The sequence below is a fragment of the Pan paniscus genome, chromosome 21 (assembly GCF_029289425.2).
Source record: "Pan paniscus chromosome 21, NHGRI_mPanPan1-v2.0_pri, whole genome shotgun sequence".
Lineage (NCBI taxonomy): Eukaryota > Metazoa > Chordata > Mammalia > Primates > Hominidae > Pan > Pan paniscus.
In genome coordinates, this window is record NC_073270.2 from 20,686,572 (window position 1) to 20,698,643 (window position 12,072).

Genomic DNA, 12,072 nt, shown 5'->3' on the forward strand with positions numbered 1-12,072 from the left:
GCTATGCCTGGCTAATTTTTTATATTTTTGGTAGAGGCGGGATTTCACCATGTTGCCCAGGCTGGTCTCAAACTCCTGAGCCCAAGCGATCCACCCACCTCTGCCTTCCAAAGTGCTGGGATTATAGAGGCCAGTCACTGTGCCTGGCGATATAGGAATTTCTTATTCTGATTAGCCCCATCTCCAGAATCCTAGACTGGAAGATTTCGGGATCCTTTTTGTAGGAAGCGATGTGATGCAAGGGATAAGGGAAGGAAAAGAATTGTCACTTAACTGGTGGGGAAGACAGGATGCTTGTTAATTAGTTCCATTCATGAAAGATCATTTAGAGTTTTTAAAATCTGAGCATTGGCACAGGGATTTAGAGGGCATTCTGGTAAAGAAATCTCCCTCCTCGGTTTCCTGGTCCAGAGGTGGAGGACCAGGAATGGGAAGGAAAGGCCATCACTGTGTTCTCATTTCGCAATGTCTCCTCCCAGAGCCAGACTAGGAAGCAAGTCCTCTGTGTGGTTGTTCATTGTGTTTTTAATATACATACAAAACCCTGAATGGTCAATTTTTGTGTTGTAGATGGAGACGAGAGATCTGGACTTCTGAACATCTACCAGAAAAGATAAAATGTGCAAGCCCTTCAGAACGCTGGGGAGGTTGGGCTGAACTGCAGTGGGAGAGGAGAAGAGATGCTGGCGTGAAGGGGTACGTAGCAGCGAGACCATAAATCCAGTATGCGCCACCCCAGCGTTTTCTTCATTTCCAAGCTCATCAGTGTGATTGGGAATATCATGTGCTATAGTTGTGATATGTGGTCGTGGAAGGGACTTTGCTCCGACAGAGCAACAGGGAGGATGTTTTCCAGCTGTCTGAGGGATTCTGTCCATGATACACTGGCAGCAGGGCCACATCAAGATCAGGACAAGTTAGGAGCCCACGAGCATAAAGGGAAACCATTCACATTTTCAGAGCTCTCATCATGGGCCAAGCACAGCTTTAAGCACTTTAATGGGTTAGTTCATTCAATTATCACAACACCACCATGAGGTGGGCACTGCTGTTGCCCCGTCTGAGGGATGACACCACTGCCGAGTACAAAGAACCTGGCAATAACTGAAAGAGGACATGGCAGTAATGATTCTACTTCTCTTTCTTCAGTTCCCACCACCTTGCTTCCTGTTCTCCACTTTTTGTAGTTTTTTTTTAATAGAATTATAAATCTTCACATTGAAAGGAAATTGCATTGATGGGATTTCAGTATAGGCCACTATGGCAGATCATATTTTTCAACATGGGTCACAGTCATGGCTCCTCCAAAACCTTGCTACTCCTCCATCAAGTGGAGAGGTCTATTTTCCCTCTCCTTGAATCTGAGCAGGACCCAGTGACTGCCTTGACATAAAGAATGTGGCAAAGTGATGCCGAGTGACATCAAAGTCTTGATTAGCAAAGGTGACGGGGCTTCCATGTAGCTCTCTAAATCCCTTAGGATACATGTCCTTGAGACCCAGCCACCATGTTTCTGGGAAGCCAGGCCCTGCAGAGAGGCCACATGTAGGTGCTCCAGTTGACAGCCCCACTGACATGGGACTTAGAAGGCTGGCTCCAGCCCCCAGCCTTTGAGCTGCCCCCACTGATGCTAAATCGAGCAGAGATAAGCTGTCCCTGCTGAACCATCCCTGCTGAGCCCTGCTCCTATAGCAGATTCATGAGCAAAATAAACGTTGTTTTCAGCTATTTCATTTAAACCCACAGCAACACTGCTTGAAGTGTAAAATATCATTACACTTGTTTACAAGTAAGAAAACAGAAGTTGAATTAGATGAACTGACTTACCTAAGGCCACACAACTATTGAATGTGTTGCTGGAGTTTCAACCCGGAGCTGCCTGATTTCAAGCTTGTGAGGTTCACCACTGCTCTAACTACACATTCTTTCTGGGCTGGGAGCTGGGCCTTAGCTGCCCTGTAGACACAACTGCTCTCAGAGAAAGCAAACCTTTGCAGAGTAAGAGGAATAAGAGAGAAAAATGTTAGAGAACTATCTCTGCACAATATGTTGTTGCTCTATTTCTTAATTTGTACCCTGGTTGGGTGCCTCCCGTTCTGACTTAAATGTAGAGTTCTCTCAGGAAGCTGTCTACCTTCCCTCCATGAATTTAGATCCTGTGGTATCTGCTCATATTACAAAATATTCTTTTCCTTATCATGTAAAATAATCATCAAGTAATTCTTTTATTTTATTATTATTATTTTTTGAAATGGAGTTCTTTTTTGTTTGTTTGAGACAGAGTCTCACTCTGTCGTCCAAGATGGAGTGCAGTGGCACAATCTCGGCTCACTGCAACCTCTGCCTTTCGGGTTCATGCCATTCTTCTGCCTCAGCCTCCCGAGTAGCTGGGACTACAGGCGCCCACCACCACACCCGGCTAATTTTTTTGTATTTTTAGTAGAGATGGGGTTTCACTATGTTAGCCAGGATGGTCTCGATCTCCTGACCTCGTGATCCGCCCGCCTTGGCCTCCCAAAGTGCTGGGATTACAGGCGTAAGCCACCGTGCCTGGCATCATTATGTGATTCTGTGATCAATGTCTCTATCCCTAGTTTTATTTCGGGAAGGCCCAGGATTGGTCTGTCTTTCCTATTCTTCACCTCTTTTCTTCTAGCAAAGACCCTTACCTGAGCAGATATCTAATAAATGCATGTTAAATAAGCACCAAAGAGCATTAGATGTGAATTTTCTTGATAATAATGATGACAGAGTAAGGAAGTACATAGTTCCAGGTATAAATACTGAAGTCTTATCATGATGTTGTAGGTTTGTCTTTTGAGGCCAAAGATTTCTCACTTCCTCTGTCCTTCCTGTTAGATAAAACATCCCTGTGTTTGACTTTCATAAATAAATAACTTCAATAAAATGCAGTTGTAAAATAAACAATAATAGGAACTGCCACAGGACTCTGAGATACAATATTTCATTAGGTTATCCAAGCAAAAAATATTTTCAAGAGGGGAAAAGCCAATATACAACATTGGAGAACTGATGACCACATCATCCGTTGTCACATTTAATCATCACGACAGCCCTATACAGGTGGGATTGTTATTATTCTTATTTTACAGATGGGAAAACTGAGTCTCACGAGGTTAAGTCACGTGTCCTACATCACCCAGTTAGGCAGCATCAAGGCGGAATTTGGAGCAGGCCAGGTGACTTCACTGGGCCCTGTCCCGAGCACCCCGTGCTTAGGTGACCTACATGCTTGGCAGAAAGAGCTGCCCCTACCAGGTATGGCCAGGTCAGGTGTGGTGGCTCATGTCTGTAATCTCAGCCCTTTGGGAGGCCGAGGCAGGAGGATTGCTTGAGGACAGGAGTTCAAGATCAGCTTGGGCACTATCTCTACAAAAAGTTTCTTTAAAAAAATAAATAAATAAAGTATAGCCAAAGCTCCTGGGGCTTGGCCTCCCTCCCTTCCCCTTGCCACAGTGTGACTAAAGGTCTGGAGTGAGGCTGTGTTATAGAAAGGCAGGCTGGAGGGATGACATCACTGAAGGAGAATTCCTTGGCAAGCAGTCAGTCAGCCACCTTTGGGTAGTCCCTACTTTCACCTGGGTCGCTAGGGATGGTTAATTTTTAATACCAACTGAGTGACCCATCCCCTTCTCCACCTTGACTGAGTCCTGAAGTCCCCCTCGAAAGCTAGGTTTTAGTGCCCTATTTCATGGTACACCAAGGAGTGCTCTGGCACCATCTAGAGCAAGCCCTAGTCATCTGCACACCTGAGGGAAGTCTTCCAGCCCCTGCTGGACCCTGTTGGAAACAATGTATCCTCTCTTGGACACAGTCCATGCCTTAGACCTATACTCCAAGGAGCACAACCTAACCAGCCTCTCCCACTAGACCCCTCTTTTATCTTCTCTTGTTCTCAGGCTTCTCCTGCCCTCAGTGCGATAGAACTTCATTAACTAAATACAATTAACGGAGAATGCTTTATTTTTCCTGTTGTTCTACCTGCTCACTGATTAGTGAAAAAGGCCAGCACTGCCATCTGCGGGCTGAGAATTGTAAAGTGACTTAATGAAGATGAAATGTATTCCTTTCTCTTCATTCTCTTTTACCTCTTTATTTTCCTCAATTCTACCCTGTTCTTTCAACCCTAGCAGATGCAGCTTAGAAGCCTGATAGTAATAAGGATAAGCAAGTCTTGCTGGAAAATAACTAGCATTTATTGAAGGCTTGTTGTGTGCAAAAAGAACAAAGCTGGAGGCATCACACTACCTGAGTTAAAACTATACTACAAGTTTACAGTCACTAAAACAGCATGATACTGGTACAAAAACAGACACATAGACCAAAAGAACAGAATAGAGATCTCAGAAATAAGACCACACATCTACAAACATCTGATTTTTGACAAACCTGACAAAAACAAGCAATGGGGAAAGGATTCCCTATTTAATAAACGGTACTAGGAAAACTGGCTAGGCATATGCAGAAAATTGAAACTGGACCCCTTCCTTATACCTTACACAAAAATCAACTCAAGATGGATTAAAGACTTAACTCAAAACTAAAAATCAGATCTTTGTTCTTTTTGCTCCAGATTGTCTTACCTATACAGACTCTTTTTTGGTTCCATGTGAATTTTAAAGTAGTTATTTTTTAATTCTGTGAAGAATGTCAATGGTAGTTTAATGGGAATAGCATTGAATCTACAAATTGCTTTGGGCAGTATGGCCATTTTCACGATATTGATTCTTCCTATCCTTGAGCATGGGATGTTTTTCCATTTGTTTGAGTCATCTCTGATTTCCTTGAGCAGTGGTTTGTAGTTCTCCTTGAAAAGGCCCTTCACTTCTCTTGTTAGCTGTATTCCTAGGTATTTTATTCTCTTTATAGCAATCGTGAATGGGAGTTCATTCATGATTTGGCTCTCTGCTTGTCTATTGTTGGTGTATAGCAATGCTTGCGATTTTCCCACATTGATTTTGCATCCTGAGACTTTGCTGAAGTTGCTTATCAGCTTAAGAGGCTTTTGGGCTGAGACAATGTGGTTTTCTAGATATAGGATCATGTCATCTGCAAACAAAGGCAATTTGACTTCCTCTCTTCCTATTTGAATTCCCTTTTTATCTTTCTCTTGCCTGACTGCCCTGGCCAGAACTTCCAATACTATGTTGAATAGGAGTGGTGAAAGAGGGCATCCTTATCTTGTGCTAGTTTTCAAGGGGAATGCATCCAGCTTTTGTCCATTCAGTGTGATATTAACTGTAGGTTTCTCATAAATGGCTCTTATTATTTTGAAGTATGTTCCATCAATACCTAGTTTATTGAGAGTTTTTAACATAAAGGGATGTGGAGTTTTATTGGAGGCCTTTTCTACATCTATTGAGATAATCATGTGGTTTTTATCTTTAGTTCTGTTTATATGATGAATTACCTTTATTGATTTGCATATATCAAACCAGTCTTGCATCCCAGGGTTGAAGCTGACTTGATCATGGTGAATAAGCTTTTTGATGTGCTGCTGGATTTGGTTTGCCAGTATTTTATTGAGGATTTTTGCATCAATGTTCATCAGGGATATTGGCCTGAAGTTTTTTGTTGTTGTTGTATCTCTGCCAGGTTTTGGTATCCGGATTATGCTGGCCTCATAAAATGGGTTAGGGAGAAGTCCCTCCTTTTCAATTGTTTGGAATAGTTTCAGAAGAAATGGTACCAGCTCCACTTTGTACCTCTGGTAGAATTCAGCGGTAAATCCATCTGGGTTTTTTTTTGTTTGTTTTGCTGTTGTTGTTGTTTGTTTTGTTTTGTTTTTGCTTGGTAGGCTATTTATGACTCCCTCAAAATTTCAGAACTTGTTATTGGTCTATTCAGGGATTCAACTTCTTCCTGGTTCAGTCTTGGGAGGGTCTTTGTGTCCAGTAATTTATCCGTTTCTGCTAGATTTTCTAGTTTATTTAGGTAGGCACTATTCTTATCCTTATTTTACAGATGAGAAAACTGAAGCACTGAGAAGTCAAGTTACCTGTGTGTCATGGCGTCTGGCACATTCAAGTGTTCAGTGAGTGTTAGTTACTATTTATTACAATGAGATTTAGCTTTGGTCAAAAATTGGGATGCGAGTATTTATATGGGCAGGGATGCCCTGAAGCACAATGAGGGAGTAGGGAGTGGCATACGGAGGGCAAAGAGGCCATACAGTCTGTGACATGAGCAGGTTACCACTGTGGGCACCAGGGCTCAATCCCACCATCACTGCGACAGACTGTGTAGGATTCATCTTCAAATAGTCCAACTATGGGACTCAGAAGTTAGGATATTCTTGAAAGAAGTTATAGCGACCTTATTTTTTTTGTGAGATGAAGTCTCACTCTGTCACCCAGGCTGGAGTGCAGTGGTGCAATCTCGGCTCACTGCAACCTCCACCTCCTGGGTTCAAGCAGTTCTCCTACCTCAGCCTCCCGGGTAGCCGGGATTACAGGCACACACCACCACACCCAGCTAATTTTTGTGTTTTTAGTAGAGACAGGGTTTCGCCATGTTGGCCAGGCTGGTCTCAAACTCTTGATCTCAGATGATCTGCCTGCCTTAGCCTCCCAAAGTGCTGGGATTACAGGCATGAGCCACTGTGCCTGGCCCAAGTTACAAGGACTTTTTTTTTTTTTTTAATTATTATACTTTAAGTTCTGGGGTACATGTGCAGAACATGAAGGTTTGTTACATAGGTATACATGTGCCATGGTGGTTTGCTGCACCCATCAACCCGTCATCTACATTAGGAGTTTCTCCTAATGCTATCCCTCCCCCAGCCCCCAACCTCTGACAGGCCACAGTGTGTGATGCTCCCCTATTCTGTGTCTATGTGTTCTCATTGTTCAGCTCCCACTTATGAGTGAGAACATGCGGTGTTTGGTTTTCTGTCCTTGTGATAGTTTGCTGAGAATTATGGTTTCCATCTTCATCCATGTCCCTGCAAAGGACATGAACTCATCCTTCTTTATGGCTGCATAGTATTCTATGGTGTATATGTGCACCACATTTTCTTTATCCAGTCTATCATTGATAGGCATTTGGGTTGGTTCCAAGTCTTTGCTATTGTGAACAGTGCCGCAATAAACGTGAGTGTGCATGCGTCTTTATGGTAGAATGATTTCTAATCCTTTGGGTATATACCCAGTAATGGGATTGCTGGGTCAAATGGTATTTCTAGTTCTAGTTCCTTGAGGAATCGCCCCAGTGTTTTCCACAATGGTTGAACTAGTTTACACTCCCACCAACAGTGTAAAAGCGTTCCTATTTCTCCACATCCTCTCCAGCATCTGTTGTTTCCTGACTTTTTAATGATCGCCATTCTAACTGGCGTGAGATGGACTTTTTAAAAAGCAACTATGAACATCATGATTATATCCTGTACGTTGCCACCCATTTTTCCAGGGAAGGAAAGAGGAGAAACCTACTACGCACTATTCCCCCTGGCTTCCTGTACTTCCCCTTTGCTCTGGCATCAGCTTTTACATGTGCAACCAACCATCTCCAAACTCAGTAGGAAAACTGAGCTGGGTGCGGTGGCTCACACCTGTAATCCCAGCATCTTGGGAGGCTGAGGTGGGAGGATTGCCTGAGCACAGAAGTTTGAGATCAGCCTGGGTAACATGGCGAAACCTCATTTCTACAAAAGATAACAAAAATTAGCCAGGCATGGTGGTGTGCATCTGTAGTCCTAGCTAATAGGCAAGCTAAGGTGGGAGGATTGCTTGAGTCCAGGAGCTCGAGGCTACAGTGAGCCATGATTGCACCACTGCACTCCAGCCTGGGCAACAGAGTAAGATCCTGTCTCAAAAAGAAAAAGACAAGAAATTGATAATAAATATCTGTTTAGCTCATGCAAACAGAGGTTAGCTGGGATCTGGCAGATCTAGGTTGGGCTCAGCTAGGTGACGCTGCTTCCTACACAGGTTCAGCTAGGCTTGGCTTCCCACTGATGTCTGGGTTCAGGCCAGCAACACTTAGCACAAGCTAAGTCCAGGTTGGTGGGCATGGCTACCTGAGGAAAGCTCTCCTGTGACAATGGCAAAAGTGCATGAGTATAAGTGGGAGCCCAAGAAACCTTGTAAAGCTTGTGCTTGGAATCGGCACACTGACATTTTTGTATTATTCTATTAGCCAAAGCAAGTCACATGGCCAAACCTAAGTCAAGAGGCAGAGAAATGTGTTCTGCCTTTGCTGGAGGAGTTTCCACTGTTGACCTTGGCTTAAGACCAATAAGGCAATCTACCATGCTTCCTCTATCTTCTGCCAAATTGGGCAAACATGATGTGAAATTTAAGTCTTTACCAGTGCTAGTTTTAGTTATCACTTTTGGCAAAATCCCAAAACCTTAATGATATTCTAAGTTGTTATTAATGGGAGATGAGATGATACTAAAAGCTGTACACCCTAAGGCTCCAGGAATCTCTTTATCTCAGACCTGAGCTGGGAATTGTTACTTTATCTTGTATGATGGCTTTTTTCACCTTAGAATTATGAAGTGTTTGGAGATGGTGAGCTTGTTCCTCCACAGTGACAACCTGTTAACACTTCAGCAGCTGCCTCAAATGATCAGACTTGGATTCAGCACACACCAGTTGCCCAAACTTGTCAGAATGAAATAAGAGCAGCAAGTAGAATGAATAAATTGTCAGTCATATTGATGTGTGTGTTTTCCTAAATTTTAGGAGAAGGTTTTGGATTCTGCAAAAATGTCTTTTCTGTGCTTCTCTCAATACCTTGGCTCTCTCATCTGGCATGGATGCAGTTTAGCTGGAAGGAGAAGAGGCAAAGCTTTTATGTTGGTTGGAATTTGCAGCCTTAAATTTACAGGACTTTTTCCAACTTAGCATGGAAAAGACTTGCAGTTTTATGCTTTTTGTGAGTTATAAGTCATAAAGCATATGCTAGGGGTGGCATCACTGTTGTGTTCTTGGCCGTCTAAAGAAGGTCTGCGGAAGAAACCTAAGCCTTAAATGATTAAATGTCTTTCCAAACACTCATAAGTTATTTATACTGTGTCCTTGCATTGGCTAAGCAAGCAAGCAAATGAACCCAGACCTCGATGCTAGTGTCTTACAGTGCATTCTAATTAAACTATGGATGAAATCATATGCCTTATGCATGCCGTTAAGATGCCTGCATGCTTAGTGGCTTGCTTCTATTTGTATAAATTCACAGGCCACACCTGACAGTCACAGGCCGCCCCTCTCCTCCCTGAGCCTGGTCCCCAGCAGGGACAGAGAGGCCGCCATGGCCCAGTAGGAGTCAGGGGAAGGGGAGTCGGGTGAAGGAAAGCTGAGAATAGGATCTTGTGTAGACACAGGCTGTGGCATGGCCCTGCTTTGACCGTCTAGCTGGGCTGTAGGGCCAGGTGGGGCCTGGAGTGGCCTCAGCTCGGGTCTGCCATGAGCTCTTTCCACTCCCCGAAGGCCCTGTATAAGTAATGTCATTTTCTATTTGCACAGCAAAATCAGGGACACAGTTTTCTAAAGCACGAGGTGCCTCCCCTCCCCCAGCCCAATGGATGGTCTACCCTGGTTGGTGGGCCCCTGTTTGTGTCAGAGACAGAACACTCCGCAGGGTTCCGGTTAGCTGTCCACAGGTCACTGGCAAGTGGAAACAGAGCAGCAGAGCCCTCTGGAGCCATGGAGGGCCTGCTGCTCGCCACGCAATATCTACTCAGCTGCTGCTGGCCCCCTGGGGGTGGCAGTGCTAGTGATGTATAGAATCCTGGGACTAGTGCCAGCGACCCTAGGGATACCCTGGGTGATCTGGGCATGCACTGCTATGGTGGCCTTTATGGTCAGGAGACGACATGCAGTGAAAAGAAGGGCAGAGCCGGCCTAAAGGGATGCGGTCCAGGGCGTGGTCCAAGGAAAGGCCAGAGCCACGATGCGGTCAGCACCCCAGGCTGGTGGGGGGCCTCATGTCACCCATGCCACAGGCCCGTCCTGGATTGCTCCAAACCCTCTGCCTAGGGTTCTGAATGAAATAAGCAGGTCTTTCCCATCAGGACCTAGGTGAGCTTCTGAAAAAAGCATCAAAAAAGAAGCCTCCTGAACTTCCCCAAGTGACTGATGCAAAGCATGTCCATATACTTCACAGCCGGGGCAGAAGATCAGGGGAAAATTGCGGATGATCTGAATGATAGCAGTGACCACCAGCAACCTACAGAGCTGCCCGACCAGGAAATTGTCAGACGGAAGCAACGCTTGCAGGCAAAGAAGGCTGAAGCAGGCCAAGGCAGGAATGAAACAGTCATAAATGTTGGAGTGAAGCGACTGACCTCCCCGGTCCACACCCCAGCCCAGCGTCCTGCATCTGCTGGAGGATGGTAGAGACCATGTGGAGGATGGGGACTTGTCAGTGGAGGAGAACATGGAAGCAGGATATGGCAGTCCCCTAGCGTCCCAGCCACAAGTCCTCTGAAGTGTGTGGATGACGATGGTGACTTAGGTGCATCCTTCGAATGTCCTGAGGGGGAGACTGGAGAAGCAGACACGCAACTGTGGGAAGAAATCAAAGGCATAAAGAACTCACAGCACAAGTCCAAAGTCTGATCAGCGAGCAGGCCTCTCTGCAGGGTGCAAGGGCACAGCTGGAGAGGGAGCTCCCGAAGCTACAGCCGACGCTTCCTGTTCTGCCTGATCTCCACTGAGAACACATGATGGGGCCTCATGGGAGTCCACAGAGGAGGACACCTACTGCCTGGACCTGACCAGAGACTTCACAAGGTGCGCACATACATGAACCACACGTCACAACCCACAACCACTACAAGAAGATGGCCCAAGGCCTGGCCCAGAAATTGAAGAAAGACACTTCCGGTTTTCAGAGGGAGATCCTCTGCCACGAGAGAACAGCCCAGGAAAGCTAGATGGCCTCTGTGACCACGGAGACAGAACTCCAGGTGCTGCAGAAAGAAAATGACTACAACAGGCAGAAGCCGGCTGACTGCAAGGCCAAGTTGCAGCCTTTCCTGAGTGGCCCTTTGGCTCCTAGGGCTCCCCCATCCACAGCCCACAGGAGCCCAGAAGTGCCAAGAGGGGCCAGGCGTGGTGGCTCACACCTGTAATGCCAGCACTTTGGGAGGCCAAGGCAGGTGGATTTCTTGAGGTCAGGAGTTCGAGACCAGCCTGGCCAACATGGCAAAACCCCGTCTCTATTAATAATACAAAAAAAAAAAAAAGCCAGGTGTGGTGGTGCATGCCCGTAGTCCCAGCTACTTGGGAGGCTGAGGCATGAGAATCACTTGAACCTGGGAGGCAGAGGTTGCAGTGAGCCGAGATTGTGCCACTTGCACTCCACCCTGGGTGACAGAGTGAGACTCTGTCTCAAAGAAATGAAAAAAGAAGTGCCAAGAGTACCATGGGCTGCCAGGGCCCCCAGGAGGGAGGTGGGTCACAATGTGAGCGCTTGGGTCCAGAGCACCTGCCGATTTGATTCTGTTTTCCCTTTAGCCAAGTTCTGAATGCCCAGAGCCTCGGCAGAACATCAGCCAGTGCTGTTCCCTTTAAAGCACTTTTGATTGCTCTCTCGTTAGTTTAGCTACTGTTTATTGATGCTGAAATTGCTCTTATTCTTGTTCTGTGTCTCCCAGGCTAGAGTGCAGTGGCGTGATCTCGGCTCACTGCAAGCTCTGCCTCCCGGGTTCACGCCATTCTCCTGCCTCAGCCTCCCAAGTAGCTGGGACTACAGGCGCCCACCACCATGCCCGGCTAAATTTTGTGTGTGTGTGTGTGTGTTTTTTTTTTTTTTTTAGTAGAGACGGGGTTTCACCATGTTAGCCAGGATTGTCTCGATCTCCTGACCTCGTGATCCGCCCGCCTCGGCCTCCCAAAGTGCTGGGATTACAGGCGTGAACCACCATGCCCGGCCAAGGTACTGTTTTTCAAATAACGATTGTTTAATATAAAAAAAAATGCACAAGGATAAAGCGGAAAGTACCAGATGTATAAACCAATTAGTAACTGTCGCTTCTTGGTGGTGGTTTATTTTGGTCCCCCTGAGACAAGGATTTAGATGCAGTAATTTATTTGGTGAGTGATT

General features: G+C 45.7%; 1 protein-coding gene across 3 annotated transcripts in view; it reads left to right on the plus strand.

Moving 5' to 3' along the window:
• Positions 1–12,072, plus strand: part of RIN2 (Ras and Rab interactor 2) — a 245,600-nt gene that overhangs the window by 41,582 nt on the left and 191,946 nt on the right. For 2 of the 3 annotated variants that reach the window (XM_063600984.1, XM_063600983.1), the window contains exon 2: positions 571–696. In XM_063600984.1, coding sequence (XP_063457054.1) covers positions 571–696 — 126 coding nt within the window. Of the gene's footprint in view, positions 1–568; positions 697–12,072 lie in introns of those variants that run through there. The other variant, XM_034947470.3, reaches the window with a different exon arrangement.